General features: G+C 35.3%; 1 protein-coding gene across 5 annotated transcripts in view; it reads right to left on the bottom strand.

Moving 5' to 3' along the window:
- LOC134527381 (alsin) overlaps nt 1–20,246 on the bottom strand; it is a 239,496-nt gene that overhangs the window by 154,090 nt on the left and 65,160 nt on the right. For all 5 annotated transcript variants that reach the window (XM_063360022.1, XM_063360024.1, XM_063360019.1 and 2 more), the window contains exons 5-7: nt 15,407–15,608; nt 14,970–15,150; nt 790–956 (exon numbers count right to left, since the gene is read on the bottom strand). In XM_063360022.1, the coding sequence (XP_063216092.1) occupies nt 790–956; nt 14,970–15,150; nt 15,407–15,608 (550 nt within the window). The remainder of the gene's footprint in view (nt 1–789; nt 957–14,969; nt 15,151–15,406; nt 15,609–20,246) is intronic.

Below are 20,246 nucleotides of genomic sequence, written 5' to 3'. Positions count from 1 at the left end.
GTAATCAAAATCAAGAGAAATCCAGCAGGTAGCTTTGCCTTAACTGCATACCGCACTAGACACTCACAAAAAGCTAAACGTAAACACGTTGCCACAAAAACCATTATCTGCACCCTGCGGGCAAAGGGACGTGGAATGGGGTTTGTCAAGCGCTGACAGCGGTCGACAGGAAGTGGTATCTATTTTTAGATATGCGCTGCCTACTTCAGTACAGCACTCGGAAAGAGAAACGCAGTAACAGGCTACTCACCACAAGAAACTTATTTTCTGTCCGATTTTCTTTGGATTTTCGGCAATTTTTTCATGGTTCCTCGAAATCGGGTTGTAATAGAGAGGTGGTCGCAATAAATGGGGTTTCAACAAAAATGTTTTACTGTAATTACAATAGGGCCGCAGCTTAAACTAGAGCACTAACATCTCTACCAATCATGTATCTCTTATCCTAACCTCAAACAAAGTTCAGTCTTTTACGTTAGCAGAGGATCCAAGGCCCTGTCCTGTTACAGACTGTGAAAATGTTTCACGTAGATGAGTGTTATGTAATTACAAGGTTTCATTATGATAACATGGTATACCATTAAAATTATTCCTAAACCCAAATAAAAAGAAAAGACTTTTTAATTACATAAGATAACCAGTTAGTTGAACAACCTGCACACCCCACAAAATATTTACCAAACATTCTCATAATTCTGTAAACACAAATGATCTACAAGAATACATACTAGTGTTCAACAGGGATGCATAGCACACGGCCAAAATGCATTAATCGGTAAATTCTGCACGTACCTGTCACAATGTCATCCATGACCCCATAGCCCTGCTTCATGCCGTTCACCCACTCCCCAATGTATACAGATGCCACGGAAGCCAGGAAGTGTCCTTGTTTGTAAACACCGTGCCCATGGGCCTTCCCATCCTTGAAGTGACCCTCGTACATATCTCCATTCTCATACCTGCAGCATGGACAGTGAAAACACAAACATGGCACACACTGAAGAGCACTTGTACATCAACTGCATTCCATGGCAGTCAAATGCATATTTAAAAAAAATTGTTGGTTCATGGTTAGAAGGAAAAGGATATTTTACATTGCACGATTATGCTCACAGGCATTTCAGGCAGACTATAGTATTTAAATTTTTTTTTAAATATTATTTGAGTTTAATGTCTAATAGCAAGGTCATTATAGAAAGAAACAAACTCTAAAATTCCCAGCACATTCCTGGAGAGATTTTGGGGAACTGGGAAATGAAGATCAGGATGGATGGACAGTGAATCAAACCCAGATCCTCTGTAATGCAAATCTGTTGGGTACAAACTCTGTGTCCATTAATAGAGTAGTATTGATGCTGGGATGGAGCACATGAGTGTGACCCTCACTATCACTACTATAGAGGACACTCCACAGTTGAGGCTATTGAGAAGCCTCTATGCCATGTGCACATAACAGCAGTTGGCTTAGTGACCTGCCTTTGTGCAATCTTCTTATGAAACTGTGAAACATTGTGCAGTAAAATTAAGAAAATATAACTTTATGTTACAACTGCATCAAAGTTTACTATAACACACTTTAAACAACATATGAATCTGTGGCCACCGTGTACATTTGGAGTGAAACTTGAGAATAGTATTTTATATTTTAGTATTCTGTTAAAATTTGGTGTATAATCAATGCATATTTGTAGGTAGTTATATAATTGAAAAACTTAATATTCTCTTGTAAGTAATTTTAAACAATATGCCATTATTATCCTCTGAGAGACTCTGCTGGAATCTATGATCTGCCGCAACAATTATGTCTACCACAAGTGAAACATTTTCATGACAAGTGTTTATCAAGTTCTACTGAGTGTGAGAATATTATTATTGAATTCCTCATTGAACAGAATGTGAAATGGTTATGTACCGTATTTTTCCATGCCATAGTTACCAACAAAGCAGCTCTAATTGCGTGCTTTAAACATTTTTAGTATCAATCCTTTGCTTATTTTTCTGTCCAAGTACTCATTTAGAGTATTGTTATCAATAAGTTTATGTCAAAAAACTGATATTAAGCAAATATATAATTCATCATAGTAAGAGATAGTAAAAACTTAGCAATTTCATTACTTTCTTCTTTCCAATGCATGAAAGGTGCCAAAGATTTTTGGCCCCTTGTAATGAACTTTTTTTTTGGTCGGTCAGATGTAAAAAAAAAATAATGATGCAGGTACTAAACTAGAGGAGGGGGGAATGGACAGTAGCATGCATCTGGTCAGTTGCTCTGTACTGGCTAACAAAAATACATGCCAAAGAATGTCAGGATATCAGAATACTTATGTTTTATATTTATGGTCTAATATTTACTGCCAGATCTATAGACTTATCTTTTCTTTATCAAGATTAAAATAAATCCTAACAACCAGCCGGCACTGCTTAAGAATAGAGTCTGCATGCTGCACTAATACCCCTCAAATGTAGAGTAAACAAAAGAGGAAATGAAATATAATTACAAAAAATTATGAATAATATTTACGAGCAGTAGGACTCAAAAAAACCGGACTGAGAGCGCGCTGACATTCAAAGACTTAGTAGTAGAGAGTTCTCCCCCTAGATGGAGTTAGTAGATACCTTCAATAAACAGCTGCCCAGACGTCAGTTTGTAGGTTAATGTTTTGATCGTAGTATTGTTTTTCTCTTACTGTTCTTGTGTTTTGCCTGCGAAGTCGTTTTACTGTTCGTGTGTTCCGCCTGCGAAGTTGTTAAGGTAGACTTAAAAGAACACAGAGTATGTTTGAAATTTTGTTACCTGCTTGAAAAATCGGCAATGGAAGCTTACCAAACGCTTCACCAGGCTTTCAAAGAGGATGCTATGAGCCGCACACAAGTTTTGGAGTGGTTTGGGGGCTTTAAACATGGTGAGTTGAGTGTTTAAGACCATGCTCGTTCAGGCCGCCCTTTAACATCTTGAAAATATGAAAACGTTAAAAAAAATCTGCCAAATAATCAATGAGGATGATTGTTTCACGATTGATGAAATTTCGGAAAAAAACAGGAGTGAGCTGGAGCTTGTGCCAGCAGATTTTGACTTAGGATTTACAAATGAGACATGTTGCCATTAAATTTGTTCCTCGCCTTCTCAAACATTATTAAAATAACATTTGAATGAATTTGAACCAGGACTTGAAAAAAGAGATTGAAAGTGATTAAAATTTTTTGATCAAAGCCATTACAGGTGATGAGAGTTGGTGCTATGGTGGATATGACCCAGAAACCAAGCATGCGTCAAGCCAGTGGAAGACTTCCAACTCCCCCAGACCACAAAAAGCAAGACAAGTGAGGTCAAAAATTAAGATGATAATCATTGCATTTTTTGATGTAAGTGGAATTGTGCTCCGGGAATTTGATCCCCCTGGTCAGAGTGTTAACCAGCACTTTTATTTAGAAGTTTTATGACGTTTGTGAGAGGATTTTCAGAGGAAACGCCTAGAACTTTGGCGATCAGGTGACTAGTTCTTTCATCACGACGACAACCCCGCACTGATGGCTTTACGAGTGAACCGCTATTTGGCCTCTCAGGGGTGGTCTGTCGTTCCCCACCCTCCGTATTCACCAGACATAGCCTCATGCATATTTTTCCTGTTCCCGAGAACGAAGAAAAATTTAAAAGGGAAGTGTTTTGATGTTGTGGAGGCGGTAAAAACAGCTTCGCAAAGGGCACTGGAGGATATCAAAGTTGAAGAGTTCCAGAGGTGCTTCAAATACTGAAAAAAGACTTGACAAGTGCATAGCATTTAATGGAGAGTACTTTGAAGGTGACTGAAGGAATTTTGTAAAAAAAAAAGGTAAAAAATAGTTTTTTATCACAAGTATCCATTTTTTTGGGTACCCCCTCATAGGTATGATGAGTAATAAATGTCTGTACAAAAAAAGTACAATAAAACATATTCAAATTAAATTTTTCAAAAAAAAAGAGATCCACTGTTGTCTGCTTAGAGTACTTCTTGATTTACTGCATTATGAAATTTTTAATGTGCAAGACACTTTGCCAAATATTGCAGTTTCTTGAACTAAGTCCCACAGTCCTCCAGATGCACTAAGGTATCAGAACATGTTTGTTTTGGTGATGCTCTTGCTTCGTTTTCCTCATCCTCTTCATTTTCATCATAGTCTTCTACTGCAACCATATCAATGTTGCTGCTGATTGCTATAGCTTCAGCACTCTAAGGCTCACAAAGCAGGACGTCACTGTCAGCTTCAACATAGTCGTCAAAACTACACGTGATTTTTAGTTTGCCTTGCAAACTTTTCCATGCATTATTGCATGCACCCTCATCGCTAACATCACCCTCATCAGTTGGGGCTACAATGTCAACTCCAAAGTCTGCCTTCTAAAAGCAGTTGGCAATGATGGTTGGGTCCAATGAATCCCAAGAAGCTGCAACGAAATGCAGTGCATCTAAAATAGACACTTTGTACGGTGGAGAGTTGGGTGTTCTGTGATTCATCTTTGTGATTGGTCTACATACCAGTCTCTTGCAGTAATACTGCTTTAGTACCTTGATCACACCCTGATCCATGGGAATTCGAATTAGAATGAAGAAACTGTATTTTCACATTGGTCATATCTGTCATTAGGGGACGACAGATGTTAGAAAGCTGAAATTGGTCTCATTTTAAAGCTTTTTTAATGGGCTTTCATATGACATACAACTCAATAAGTGTTGCATCATTAAAAAATACTAAAACCAAAATTTTGGAAATTTTCAAATTTGGTTTTCTCAAAAAGAGAACATTTTAAAATTTTTGAAAATTCCCAAAAATTGGTTGCACCATTCTTATTCTACCTATTAAAAATCATTTTGGAATAATTATGTGTTCATGAGGTATGAGACATAAATCTTTGTGATGAGTACAGAGCAGGTATTTAATAGTACCAATATTTATTTACTTCTGACCACTCTAGAGTAAAAATATTTATGTTTTAAGTATTCACATACAAAGACATTTATAAGAATTTAAATTTATATTATTTATTAGGTGTCCAACTAAATGTAACAGGTAGCACTTATATAAATGATACAAGTAGGCTAATCTGGGATTCTGTATCGAAGTACCTTCATTTCTGTGCATCGTTGTCAGAAATATTGTATGTTCAGCCTGTTGGAGTGATTGGATGAATCTTGCACAGGATGTCTGCTAATGAAATCCAGAAAATATCTGATTCTATGGGATAAGAGAAACATGGAGATGGGCCTGCAGCATGTAGAAATGTCAGTTTGACTTCATCTGCCTTTTCGTTTTTGTCAAAAAATAAGCAAGCCACCATTTGTTACAGCAAACGCTAACACGTAACCATATATCTAATTTAGAAACAGTATCTCCTTAGTTACCACATAACACTCAACCAAGATTTTAGCAAAAGAAAAAGATTTTCTAATACAGTAGAATCTCACTAATCCGGCACTATTAAATACCAGAGGGTGCCAGATTATTGGAATGTTCGGATTACTGGATTATATAGAAAAATTCATAATAAATAAAATAAAGCATTTCATTAAGAGAATATAATGTATTTGTACATTTATGTTCTACACTTTTTTTTTAATAACTGTAACATATCTCACAACTAACTATGTACATAATTACATAGTTTTAAAATAATCCTTGATTAAGGTCTGTTTTTGTGCAACTTCTAGTCCTTGATTAAAAACCTTTTCTCAAATGTTTCGAAGAATTATAATACCTTTAGCAGATACGCCGTTTTCTTCAGCCCATGTTATGCAGGTACTGAAACAATTAAAGGCTGTATCCGGTTTTACTTTTACAGTTATAGTAGTTGGTGGCTCCAATATTTCTACAAGGCTTTCTTCTTCTTGTACTGCTTCACATAATTCTTCATCTGTCATAATTTGCTCTGTTTCTTCTATCCCTTCAAACCAAGAATTTAAATCTTCTTCACTTGTCTCGAATCCTCTTTCTGATAAATTTTGCAACCAATCGGCAATAGCCGTAGGGCCCCCTGAAAGTGGTAAATAAAATTTTCAGATTTCGTCATTAAAAATTAGCAAAAGCGGTGTGAAAATTCACTTAAAAACACAAAAGCTGTGTTAAAATTTACTTAAAAACACAAAAGCGGTGCTAAAAACTTGGAAAAAAAAGTGTGTGTGTTACTGTAAATATATCTGAAATTATTTAAGTTAAATAATATTACTTGAACCTAATCATTAGATTACTGAATACCTTAAACAAATAGGTTACATATATTTATATGACAAACTTTTGATTTAGACACTGATTATTAGTTCGTTCCCATAAACTAATCTGTAAAACTATTAATCCCTTTAACAAGATCTATAAAACACTGTTGACCAACTAATCATCATCGTCACACCATTTGAAAATGAATGTTTGTTTAGATTTTTCCGCTTTTTGGCGCGATTTAAAATGCTTGTGCTGCCCCGTACGGCTGGGTGACGAAGTAAAGATAGTTCCCTAGGTCCCCTATAAGACTTTCCAGGGCCTGGTTCACCCGATAATCTGCTTGATACTACGACGCTGTTCCAACTATATGCCAGCGCCCCCGGCTGACGTGGTATGGCCACTCACGTAAGGCTGTTCCAAACACCGTTCGCCACCGTTCGCCCAATCATCTGCTTGCTTATGTATTTATCCGGTGTCGCTGTTCCAAGCTGACGTCAGTGCCCCAAGCGGTGTGCGTAGCCTTTAAAACTTCGCCTGTTTGTCTTATCTATCAAAACATTATGCCGGAAAGGAAAATAAACGCTGTAGTTTTGCGTATTTTTACAGTATATTTTTGGGTTTAAAATTATAACGTCAGCGTGTGTAAGCTTTTGCTTGCTTTAGTGCATTTATGACTAATGTTCAGTGGCGGCCATGTTGCAGTGTTTTTTTACCAGTGACAAGTCTTTTACCCAGTATTTAAATTCCGTGTAAAAACGCTGTGTTATGGCGATTTCGCGTAAAAACTGTATTTACGGTGATTTTGCGTTTATCATCGTTTAATCGCGATTGCGAAAAGAACAGGCCCCTAGCAATAGGTAGATTATCTTCTGGATCCCATTCTTCTGTTTCCTGTGATGCAGCATTCATTGTAAGCCATAGTTTTTTCCATTATGATTGGATTAAGTCAGGTGAAACAGAGTTCCATGCGTGAGCGAGAGAGAATACAACATCCTTCAAATTCAATTATTTAAGGCTCTGCGTTATGTCACCAACCTGAGAAATAATATGAATGAGCTTATTATTTTTATACTTTCTGGATAACATTTTGATCCATCGGCTGCAATAAAGGTGTGCAGTTTGGTGGTAGAAAGAAAGATGGTTTGGATATTCCCATCACTTGATCAAGTTCTTGTTCATTTGGGTGGTCTGGAGCATTGTCAAGTACGAGCAAAGCTTTTATGGGCCAGTTGGATCTTTTCATAAACTTCTTCACGTCTGGGACAAAGTCTTTATGAAACCATTCACTGAATACCTCTCTCGTGACCCAACTTTTTAATTGGTTCTTGTAGCAGACTGGCAGACAAATCTTCTTTAAAGCTCTGGGATTTTTAGATTTACCAATCACTAACAAATCCAATTTGTGTGTTCCAGTATCATTTGAACATGGCATAAATGTGATTCTATCTTTACTAACTTTACGACCTGGTGCCCTCGCTTATTTAGAGGATATGAATGTTTTATTGGGCAACAGTCTCCAGAACAGACCACTCTCGTCTGCATTATAGATTTGGTCAAAAAGAAGACCCAGATTCTCTACTTTGTCTTTAAAATGCTGGATAAATGGCTGCACTGCAGATTTGTCGCTTGACAATTTTTCACCCAATATGGTTAAGAGATGGATATCAAATCGCTTTTTAAATTTATCCAGCCACCCATCACTGGCACGAAAATCACCTTTTTTGGTAACTTTTTATAAAATTTAATTGCTTTGCTTTCAGAATTTCTCCAGATACAAGAATGTGTTTAGAACACTGTTGCATGAACCACATGTAGAGAGTGTTTTCCATCATTGGACAATCACCAACTCTTAAATGTTTTACGCTTTCCTGGTCCAGATTCCATCGTTTTCTTCACGTGGTCCACTAACTTTTGTTTTTTTCTCTTAAGATCATTTATTGTAGCACACCCAACTCCATATTATTTTGCCAATTTGCACATGTTTTCTCCACGATCTAACTTCTTTAAAATGTCCATTTTATCTTTCAAAGCTAGAGTCTTGTTTTTCCGTTTACTTGACATTTTTAACTAGACTATTCTCACTTGAAAACAGCAGGTAAATAGATATGCACGAGCACGTGATAAGTTTTGAGGTTAGACAGCTCGATGACGACAGAGCGCATACGCAGTGTGTGGCGTGGGGAGGGGCGAGGGTAGCGCGGGCGGAGGGTGCCAGATTATTGGACGTATCGGTCTATTGGAGTGCTGGATTAATGAGATTCTACTGTACTTTCATTTTACCCTCTACTAGTAAGAAAGGATGTAGTATCATGGTACCAGGAATGGTTCATGAAGAGCTGAACCTAATTGTCAAGAATTATTCTGTTACAATGTACTCTTCTTGTGTAGCAAGGGTAAAGTTTATATCCAAAATGTTTTATTTTGCCCAATCATAGTCTTCTTAGAGTCATTACTTGGTCTTCATATAGTTTTTGAAAACTTCACGTGCTGCCAATCTCTTAATGGTGCCTCCAATACCATCACATGGCCCTTTACCATGTGCTGTTGCTGAAAAATGCCATACTGCATCAATAAGAAAGTCTCTCTTGTGGTGGCACAAGTTCAGAAAGTTCTTCTTGTCTATGTCTATAATATGTCTGTCTAACTTCCCTTCAAACTTAGGAATTTATGCTATCTGCATCTAGTTAGCTTAGTTGAAAAACTACTTAATCTGCCTATAAAGTGCATCACAATTCACATGTACCTGACGAATAAGTAATCACTTATCTTGTGCTACTTTTCATTCCTCCAGTATAAAAACACAACATTATGCAGTCAGGCACAAAACTGCTCTAAACATATGGTGATATTCTTTATGGCACATGACATGTAAAATTGATGAACACCCTCAAACATGACAAACATATTTAGATGATGCAGATATTATTTTTCTCTTCTTTATTTTATTGCCAAAATCTCTACCATAGCCAGTCATGTAAGAGTGAGCCATAAAAACATACTACCTTTCTTTATAAATGCTGCCTGTTAAACCTGTTAAGTAGCCTAATAAATACTGCATATATACCTATAAAATTATCAATTACTTTGTATGTAAGTACTTAAAACCTCAACATTTGTACTTTGGAGTGGTTTAAAGTAAATAAATGAACAAAAATTGGTGCTATTAAATACCTGCTCTGAACTCATAAAGATTTATGCCTCATATCTAGAGACACGGAAATTTCGCGAATCGCGATATCGCGAAATAACACCGCAATTTACCTTAATTCGCGACAAAACACCGAAATCGCACAGCATTGAGAAATAAAACTGATATTAATATTTTGAGTATTTTGTGCGAAGATAATAATTAGACTCTGGCTAATGAATTAGACCACCCATGCAAGACATTGCGAAAAACAAGTAAACACGACGTTGACGGCACATCGCCATTTTTCTAAGTTCCAACATGGCCGCTTTGTAGTAATGAAAGTAAATAATGATTTACAGTATTCCCATCATGTAATCATGACAATTTGAAACGAAAGCAGTAACTGCAATCATAAACAAATTAAAAAGAGAAAAACGTACCTGAGCATACCCCGAACAATGGGTTCCGATAAATACTCGCGCTAAGTGAATTCGCATCACGCGAGTATGGCTATGCTAGCCGGCTGGTGGTTATTATCGTTCAAAACGTGGCGAAGGAACTTGTGTGAATCAGGTAGAAAACATTCGGCTATAAACGAAATATATAAGAACAATGCTATCCTGAAATGCTGTGACATGTTTTTGGAGTAGATAATCACAGCGACAGACCGACAAGATGCGCTCCTGCCCTTGCCGTCAGCAATGTTTATTTTGACAGCTCAAGCAATTATATTTTCCACGTCCCTTCACAGCGAAAAAAAAAAAAAGAAAAGGAAAAAAAAACATGTTGGAATGCAGATGGAAAAGTAACTATGCAGTAAAATAAATATATTTACAGCCCTGCTAAATTTTTCTATTCAATAAAATTTGAGGTATTAGTGATTTTTCAGCAGAAATTGCTGTGTGACTAATAAACAAATTGTATCATAATAACTTAAACTTATAAAGTATTTATTAACGGCGAAGGACAGTCGTATAAGCCCATAAAAATATTTATTTTACCGAGAATGGACTGTACAACCTGGCTTTTGCCGCACGCGGTGTGGGAGGGGAGGAGGATACTGACAGTTTCTCACGCAGAAGGTGGAAATAAGGGAGGGAATGTGTTGAAATGTTAGTCGGAAAAGGGAAGGGGGGGTGTTTTTACATGGTTTGTGGCTCTGGGAGGGATGAGCCTTGAAGAATTAGCAGGGGATGGGAGAGGTAAGCGTCACGTCACGTATGACATCAAGGCACCGCTACTGCCAGCCTGGCCGGACGAGTTTCTTACGCTCTCGCAGAAGCTACCACAGCGGCTTTTCGTGCAGGCGGGTAAGATAACATGACAGCTGAGACGGCTTTTCGTGCGATAGTGGACGCGCCTAGCTCGGCTAGACACTGCCGCGTGGACAGTCTAGAGGGGTGGTATCTATTTTTAGCCGTCTTTTGTATGCCTGTCTGCTTACAGTACAGCTCTCGCCAAGATAAACGTGAACACATAGCGCCCAACAAAGTGTAACAGACTTGTTTTTCAGCAGATTTTACTCAAATTTTCGACTTTCTCTGCTCAAATTTTTCACTTTTTCTCAAAAAACGGTCGTATAAACGGAATGAACGCATCAGAGGGGGGTCGCATCGGCGGGATTCTACTGTATTATTGAAGGTTTGACAGTCCTGAAACGAGTAGTTTCAGAACAGTTACGAGTAGCACACACACAGACTGTTGATCTGTGTCAAATTCTCTGTTCACTTAAAGCAGAATATCCTGAATTTGCAACATTTGCTTTAAAATTACTATGGTTGCCTCCAAACAATGTTGATTCAGAGAGGTCATTTTCTACATATGCTTGCATAGTTAGCGACAGAAGAAGAAATCTCAAACCAGAAAATGCTGAAGTCTATACAATGGTGTCTTTCAACTAAACATTGTTATTTTACATTGAAATATTGCTTTCCAATTGGGACAATTGAAACTGTATTTATTTATTAACAATTACAAAGACATATGCTTAATATTAAGCAATGCCCTGCAGTTGTAAACCAGCCTATTAAAGTTTTTTTTTTTTTAATCTAGGTGTCATGTAAAGTGAAATGCTCAAATATGTATGGTTTATTTGTACAGGAATCTTACTTTTTTATGTTTATTAGTAAAATTCCTTACGTATAGTTAATACATTCTTTTAAAATTTGTGGTGTCGTTTGAATATGTAGTTCATAATACCATTCTCAAAAGTTAAACATGAAAAACCAAAACAGCGAAATAAAACCGAAATTTGATTTTTTCAAAACGAAATTTAAGGAAAAATAAAACTACGTTTACGGGACTCTACTCATATCTCATGAACTCATAAGGATCCCACAATGATTTTTAATATGTAAAATAAGAATAGTAAAACCAATTTTTGGGAAATTTTTTAAATTTTCATAATTGTCCCTTTTTGAGTATACCAAATTTCAAATTTTTCATAATATTTTTTGGTATTTTTTAATGAAGCAACCCGTATTGAGTTGTATGTCATATGAAAGCCCATTAAAAAAGCTTTAAAATGGGACCTATTTGAGCTTTCTAACATCAACCATTCCTGAATGTCAAATTATTTTCTAGATCACAAACATGCAAAAATTTGGTTATTTTGTAAACTTTGTAAATTAATTTTTAAAAAACCATTCACTTAAAAAATATTTTTAAAAAATTACTCTTCATTACTTCATGCGGGTAAACTATAAACGAAAAATCATTGAAATCTAAGAGAGTCAGGTTGAATTTAAATTAAAACTGTGCTGATTTGACATGGAATGACCCACAGGCATCAACCTAACTAGCACAATGTCAACTAGCGCTGGCTTCATTCTTACACACGCTGCACAGCAGCGGCGGACGTGGAACAAATCGAGGTCGTAACCAGAGGCGGACCCAGGATTGACTTCTGGTGGGGCACCGGTAGTCTGGGCCTAGTATAATACCTGTTTATTACTTTAGAAATTGTAATATCCAGTGCATATTTTAACCTTCTGGGGGGGAGAGGGGGGTAGGGAGCACTTGCCCCCACGCCCCCCTTCTAAATCTGCCACTGTTCATAACATTTGAAAACATGTCCTTATGATATTTTCATTTCAAACAATTACGTATTATTGTTAATTAAAGAAGAAAATGTAATTTCCTAAAGAATAAATCATTTCAACTTTTAAAAAAAAATTGTTTTATATGGGAAACTAGTTATACAGGGAACTCACATGGAAAATAATAACCCACATCATATGGAGCAAATGGCGGGACCGAAACATTTGATTGTATGAGAAGGGAAATCGTATTGTGCAGGAATGTTTTAAACTGTAATTTGAAACAGCAAACAAACTAGGAAAAACACTTCCAATGTCTCAAGTGTACGTTTTTTTACTACAGCATCAATCAATAGTATCAATGTTTGGCTCAAATTTAATAACAGGAAAGTGATACAAAATATAGGTTCAATTTTTTTAATATCTAGTCAAAATTTGGAACAACTTTGTTTTTGTGTATAAAATATGCTTTTATGTACATCCAGTTTCCTGCTACTTTTTGTGAAAAGTATATGGTGTAATATATCATTATTTTTGCATTGGGGAAAATTGCTGCTAACCAAAAATGTAGAAGAAAAAGGAAAAATATAACAAATTAAACTTTCTCCTGCTTGTTTGCACTTTTTTTTTTTTAAATTTCATAGTTTATACACAATTTTTTAACACGTCTATTGAATAGTTTCAAAAACAGCCTAATTGAAAATAAGTTATTTAAATAGTGAAAATATTACAAATATAAAATGATTATTAGATTAAGAATGCAATAGATTTAATATTATATGAACAAATTAATTTGCAAAATGAATTCAAATAATTATTTCTATTAGTAAGTTTCTGCATACATATTTTATTTTGACACTAAGTATTGTACAATAACTATCCACTTTAATTAGTGCTGGGTCAGGTCCATAAATATGCCAATTAAGATTTTCCGATCCATTAGATTCTATAGTCTTTTAAATAATGCTTTAGTCGAGATTTGTATATTCAGATATTTGTTATCAACAAAATTAATTAGAAACATATGATTTTTTTTGTTTAATCACAACTATGACAATTAATAAACAGTTGATAAAATAGGGCACTATCATTTAAAATACATAAATTATCTGTATTTTTATACTGTGACAGTTGTAATTAATCACTGAATTAAAAATAGAATAAATACTCCTTTAAACATCAACAGAATTATAGACTTATGTACTAATTATAGTTGTAATAAAATCATGTTTTAATTAGAATTATTACTACAAAATTTGGCCATAATTATGAAAAATCAATGTTACCCTGTTAACTGAACAAAACTCTAATTTAAAAAAATCAGACTTATATCAAATTGGCTAAATACCCTAATTCATCTGCAAAAACACTAATAAATCATAAACACAAGTGTAAAATATTGATCATTCAAACCAGCCTGATTATTCAGAAATAGCCCAATTTGTCAGAAATAGCCTGATTAGTCCAAAGTCACATGATTAGAGGGATGTCCCCAGATTAGTGAGGTATCGGCCAATTTGTGGGATATCAGCCAACCAGTGGATTATCTCCCAATTAATGGTGTATCGGTTGATTAGTGGGGCATCAACCCATTAGTAAGGTATTGGCCTGTTAGTGCAGTAATCGCCAATTAGTGTGATATTGGCTGATTAGTATACCGGCCGATTAGTGTGATATCGGACCGATTAATGGAGAATCACCCAATTAGACAGATGAAAATATTTACTTAAAGTAATTAAAAATTGAGTTTGAATCCGCTGTTCAAAATTTAAAAAAAAATTTCAAATTCTAAGATTGTGCTACAGGAAGAGCATCAATCAGCTTCGATTCCGAAACCAATTGTCTCTGAAAACTTCAATACCATTGGAATCAATGGAATTGGCGGATTCCAGAATCAAAGTTGAACCAGCAATAATTCTAATGTTCTTAATCTTACTATAATTTAAGGAAAAACATGTGCAACTACTCAATCTCAACTCTACTAATAATTTACGGATTCACCCATCTCTAAATAAAATTATTTATCAAAAACATTTCAGAGATGACCTGAATTAAAATTTGAATAACAGCAATTAATTATAATATTAATGATACAAACAAAAATGGAAATACTACATATATGCAATGATTTACAACTGCTACTCTATAGTATATCAACTTATAAAGTAGGTAAACAAATAAGGGAGATGTTTTGAAGAACATTCGCATTACTCAACATGACTGAGTGTATTTAACAGCTGTATCAGCCTGAAGTTAAAACTTCATTGATGGGTCTGATGGTATAACTAAAACTAAAGTATGCATAGTAACTGATATTTTTGCCTATACCATCATCATCACTGTATTTCTACATCAGCCTACTACTTTCGCAGCTTCTTTCTGCTTCACTTTAATCAAAGATGGTTTACTAATTTTCTTAACTAATAATATAAAGTAAAAAAAAAACAATAGGTTTAAAATATAGATTATCTAACTCGTGACCTTATCAAACATTTGGTTTCAAAGAGTTCGGTGTTACTGGTACCTTCAAAACAGTTGTTCAATACCAAAAATAGTAACATAGTCACCAATGTAACTGCTTTGCATTGACATAAATGGAATGCTGCTGTACTTACTTCATGATTCCAACGCCATTCTGCTGCCCATCCTTCCACTGCCCCTCGTATGTGCTCGCTTCAGGGGTGTCCATGCGGCCGTATCCCTGAATCTGGCTGTTCTGGAACTGTCCCGCGTACGTGCGGCCATCCACCCACTCCAGCTTCCCGGGGCCGTGAAGCTTGCCGCTGATCCAGCGACCTGGACTGACATCAATGTCGCTTCACCAACAGCTCAGTCATTCGAGATGGTAACACACAACACAAGCTACGGAATTTGGGGAAGGAATCGGCCGTTGCCTGTAATTGTCTGGAGTTATTTCAGGAAAGTGTGGAAAACTGAAATCACTGAAGCCAGACTGGGATTTGAACGTGGTCACCTGGAAGCAAGTCCAGTGTCTTACCACTGTGTCACCCTGATCCACATCTACAATACAACACCACTCAGCAGCACTGACCTGTGTACTTGGCATCCTTGTACTGTGGGTGTTTGGTGAACGTGTAGCTGGCCGTCCGGGCAGAGGGCGGAAAGTGTAGGTGGCTCTTCTGGAGACTTTTCTTGATGGCTGCATTAAAGGCTTGCAGCCACTCCGACTTGTCAAACGCCATGGGTGTGTACAGAGTTAGTGTTTCCTCTGGCATTGTCAGCAGCAAGGCATTCTGAAACATTCGGCTGTAATGACAAACACATCACTCTAAAACTAAAAACTCTAGGCTAAAAATTGTAAAATGCATTTTTATTAAAAATAATAAATAATATGTACCAGTAAGCATGCACATGTATGTATGCATTTACATATCCATTCTTTAAGAAAATGTCAATGTTAAAAAAACAGGCAGAAAGAAATTCCATTTGTGGTTATGTGAAAAAAATTAAGACTAAAAATGTACTATGATAGTTAAAATGATGAAATATGGCCTAGATATGTAAATGAATTCTCACGAATTTTTGTACATCATGCACTCAGTCCAATTGAAATGAGAAAAATGCAATTTTTTTACACTACATAGTAACTCAATATTCATTACCTAATTTATTTATTTATTTTATTTATTTGTCACATTGTCACATGCCCACCAATAGTCGAGGATGCATAAGTACTATCCTTTACTACAAATGTTCTTTCTATATCTTCCTGTAACATTAATGTTAATATGCAGCTAAGGCAAAAATTATGAGTCAATAATGTTCATAATAACATTGTCCCCATACTGAATTTATCAAATATTACACTATATATAATTTTTTTCTTGATTTTATTCTTCTGAGCTATCATACAAAGAGATTCCTAAATTATTTGACACTCCTAAGAAGAGATCAACAGAACGTTTAGGAAAAGGAAACATGTTAGCAGGGAAGGGGCATGTTGCAAAATGTAGGGCTGGGGAAACGGCTGTAGCAATGCAGTGTGGCTGGCGAACACTGGAGGGAAGGAAGGGGGTACATGAGAGTCTAGGCACTGATACTTCCACACAGCTCAACGAATGTCTGTCTCAAGTAGTGTGGGTGAGTACATATGTAAGCAATGAGCTATAACACGTACCTTAGCACAAATATATCTCATGTTTCAGCCTTCCCAACCAATTGGAGAACATGTGTAGATAACACGTGCTGCTACGTAGTAAATTGCTTGAAAAGAAAACCCTAATAGAGTGCAACCTCGATTTAACGAAACTGAAGGGAATTAGAAAATATTGGTTATACCAAGTAATTCGTTACAATGAGGTTTGTTATATTGAGGTTAGGTTGGACTACGATTCGTTTTAACGAGGTTCAATTTTTTATTTCAAAAGAGTTTACAGAATTTTCTGCCAAAATATAAATTTCGATCAATAAACAATATTCGCATATAAACATAAAAAATCAACAATGTGGTTATGGTAGCTTAGTCATCATTTTGTTTCTCTTGATTAGAGAAAAAGTCACACAAATTGTGGTCTGCTTAACAACGGTGCTAGTTATCATATCCAAAACACAATCCAATTCCATGATGGATTTGACTACACTGTCACTTAAACAAACTTTTTTTTAAAATACACATTTTATTACATCTAGAGCGTTATGAGCATCTTTTATTGGAAAATCACGTTGGTTGATTTTACTCTCTTCTTTTTAACCTTCTTCCGCTTTTTCATTAGCAACTGGCAATACAGATGTGACAATTTCAGCATCAGTGAATTCTCCACAGACGGCTAAATCATCATCAAAGGTAACAAACTCTTTGAACTCAGTCTCTTTAAGGTTGAATTCTTCTTGAACTCTTGGCCAGGTCATAGCAAGTTCTGCAAGTGGTAAGTCATCCTTCTCATCATCCTTCCCATCACATGGAACTTTAAATCCACTCTTTTTGAAGCAGTTTGTGATGGTTTTTTCACTGACTTGATTCCAAGCCTTGGGAATTGTCCACATGGCTTATAACACATCAATTGTAGTTGGCGTTTGGTATTCAATATCAGCAAGATACTGTCTGACAACTTACTTCCTATAGTGCATTTTGAAGCTTTGAATGATGTCTTGGTTTAGTGGTTGAAGTTTCCAAGTGGTGTTTGCAGGCAAGTACTTAATTTTTATGTTTGTCAGATTAGTAATGCCTCCATGAGCAGTACAATTATCGACAAAAATAAGAATTTTCTTATTTTTTTTCTTCATCTCCTTATGAAGACTTTTAAGCCAATTCTTAAAAGCATCACAGGTCATCCAAGTCTTAGTGTTTGACGTGTAATCTGTTGGAAAATTATTGACATTTTTAAAACATTGTGGATTTTTGTATTTTCCAATGATGAGTGGTTTAAGTTTGTTTGGCCCGGTACAGTTTGTCCCTAGCAACACTGTTAAACGAAGCATGCTGTTTTTCCCGCCATGACACATCACCTTTGAATGATAAGGTTTTGTCAGGTAAACATTTTTGTAGAAATGTCCTGTTTCATCAAAATTAAAGATATCTTCGGGGTCATATCCCTCAGTCTGCTATGCAAGTTTGCCTTTCCACTCATCACATACTTCTTCATTTACTTCTGCACTTTCACCACATATTTTTCAAAAAATAATCTTATCTTATTTCTGCTAGCACGGAACTCTGCATGTCCCAATTCTACTGCGAACAGTTGAGCTTTTTCCTGAAAAATAGGGTCTCTGATTGCCACGTTTTTATCCCAGCACTGTTTTAACAATTTCAAAACACATTCCTCTACGTCCGTATATTCACATAATTTCAATTGTTTACTGTTTGCATGCAACCCACTTTCTTTGGAAAATTTATCTTTAAACTTTAGAATTGTGGACAATGGACTTGTGGGAATTTAGAACTTTTTAGCAATGTTAATTTTTTTCTTTGTAGGATTCTCGTCTACTTAATAATTTTTCGTTTCTCTGCGACAATTAAGGAACACCTTTTTTGTTTCTCAGCCATTGCAATTTTAAAACTAACAACAATTACAAACAACAGTGTTTACATTCCTTAGCATCAAACAACAATGACTGTCTTACGAAGAATTTTGTGAAATTAAGTGGGAATAATTGATATGATAAGTTATTAAAAGGTTATAAGTTGAAAGAATTAGTTAAATAGAGGTAAATAATACCATCTATATTCCGCAATGATTAAAAATTTGTTATAAAGAGGTTTTTCATAAAATGTATTCGTAATGTAAAGGTATATTTTGCATTAGCTCTTACGGGCAGTTCTAGGGGATTAAGAAAAATTTGTTAAATTGAGAAATTCGTTATATTGAGGCTCGTTATATTAAGGTTGCACTGTATCTGGCATCTAAAATAAATAAAATTAATGTAACAAAGTAATTTGCCTTTAATTTCCTTCATTTTTCGACTTTATATACTAAATTTTTCACCATTCTCTAAAAATCGTAGTTACTTTAGGGGTTATTCACGGGTGTTGTCGAATCACAAGTATACTGAATGGGATTTAGTTCCCACGGTATGATTTCTGACTTTGGCATAATTCATATCATAGAGCGCAAATAAACGCAGATGTGCAGACAGGACAATCTCCCCGCACAAAACACAGAGGAAATGCCAGTCGAGGCTGAAGTACAGTATGTGCACAGGGACAAGAACTGCAAAATGTGATGAACAAAGAACTGTCTGGCTGCTAAATGAAGTTGCACACTCACATGAAAGTATTATTTTAGCAAATATTTTTAAAATATTATTTTTATAACGTAATTTTTCAAGGAAATACCAGGCATCCCAACATCTTATGATGTAGTGCCACTGTTGTATAAAGGCATTGGCAATTAAGAAAATAATGGGAAAACCAAATAAAATGTTTTTTTTAAGCAGGAAAACTTGTTAAAATTTTAAGTAAAAAACTAGTGATTTTCATGAGTTAAATAGTTGTGATGTTCGGAAAATATACTGTATGTAGTAGTTAATTCTACATGGAATTACACTGTTTACTTACAGTATTTTTATTGGGACAGGAAATTTAAGTAAACTGCAAAATTATGAAAAATCTAATCCATTATATGGAAAATGTGAATTATTTTAGTAACAGTTTTACATGCAAAATATTGACGAAAAGAATTACATTTACATTTTAAAACCTAGTTATTATTTCGTTTTGATTTTAACTGCAGCTACATAAACTATATTTTAGTTCAGCAATATAAAGACACATTTTCTGCAACTTTTATTTACTTTTATTTTGTTTTGGTGATGCAAATTCTGTTTTACCATAGGTAAATGCAGCAAATAAGCTGCTACTGTGTGCATGGTGGTAGATAGATAGTGACTATAAATACATAAATAAATATAAATAACTATAAATACATACAATAAATACACAGTTGGAACTATCGCGTTCACTTCTTTTTATACGTCCATGGCAAAAGTGCCCTTTTGTCTATTGTAGTCCAAAGTCATAGTTTTATTTTTCCCCAGTTTCAAATGCCTAATAAAACAAATACAAAACTCAAAATAACTGTTTCCTTTCAGTTTAAAACATCAAAAATACTCAGTGTTTTCAGTCATCCACATGATTTTTTCTGCTACTGTTTTGAGTTACAGCTTTGATTACTTGTGTATTCAAATGCTGAGAATAGTTCATGATTTTGATAGTGCTTATGAATGCTCCCAGCTATTTTTATGTGTTTTGAATTTTAAGTGCTGTAAAAGGTGCATTTTTCATTATGTGCATAAATATACAAAAAGGAACCACTGAAAATCATATTACATCAAAGATGGCACTGGGCTGTTTTGGATCTTTGAGATGACAGTTAGGATGCATCCGGGAAAGTATTAGGCAAAGATTTTTATAGAATGTGAAATTTTTTGAGTAA

The sequence above is a fragment of the Bacillus rossius genome, chromosome 1 (assembly GCF_032445375.1).
Source record: "Bacillus rossius redtenbacheri isolate Brsri chromosome 1, Brsri_v3, whole genome shotgun sequence".
In the NCBI taxonomy this organism is placed as follows: domain Eukaryota; kingdom Metazoa; phylum Arthropoda; class Insecta; order Phasmatodea; family Bacillidae; genus Bacillus; species Bacillus rossius.
The sequence above is the reverse complement of the archived record's forward strand: the minus strand, read 5'-3'. Positions and strand labels throughout refer to the sequence as shown.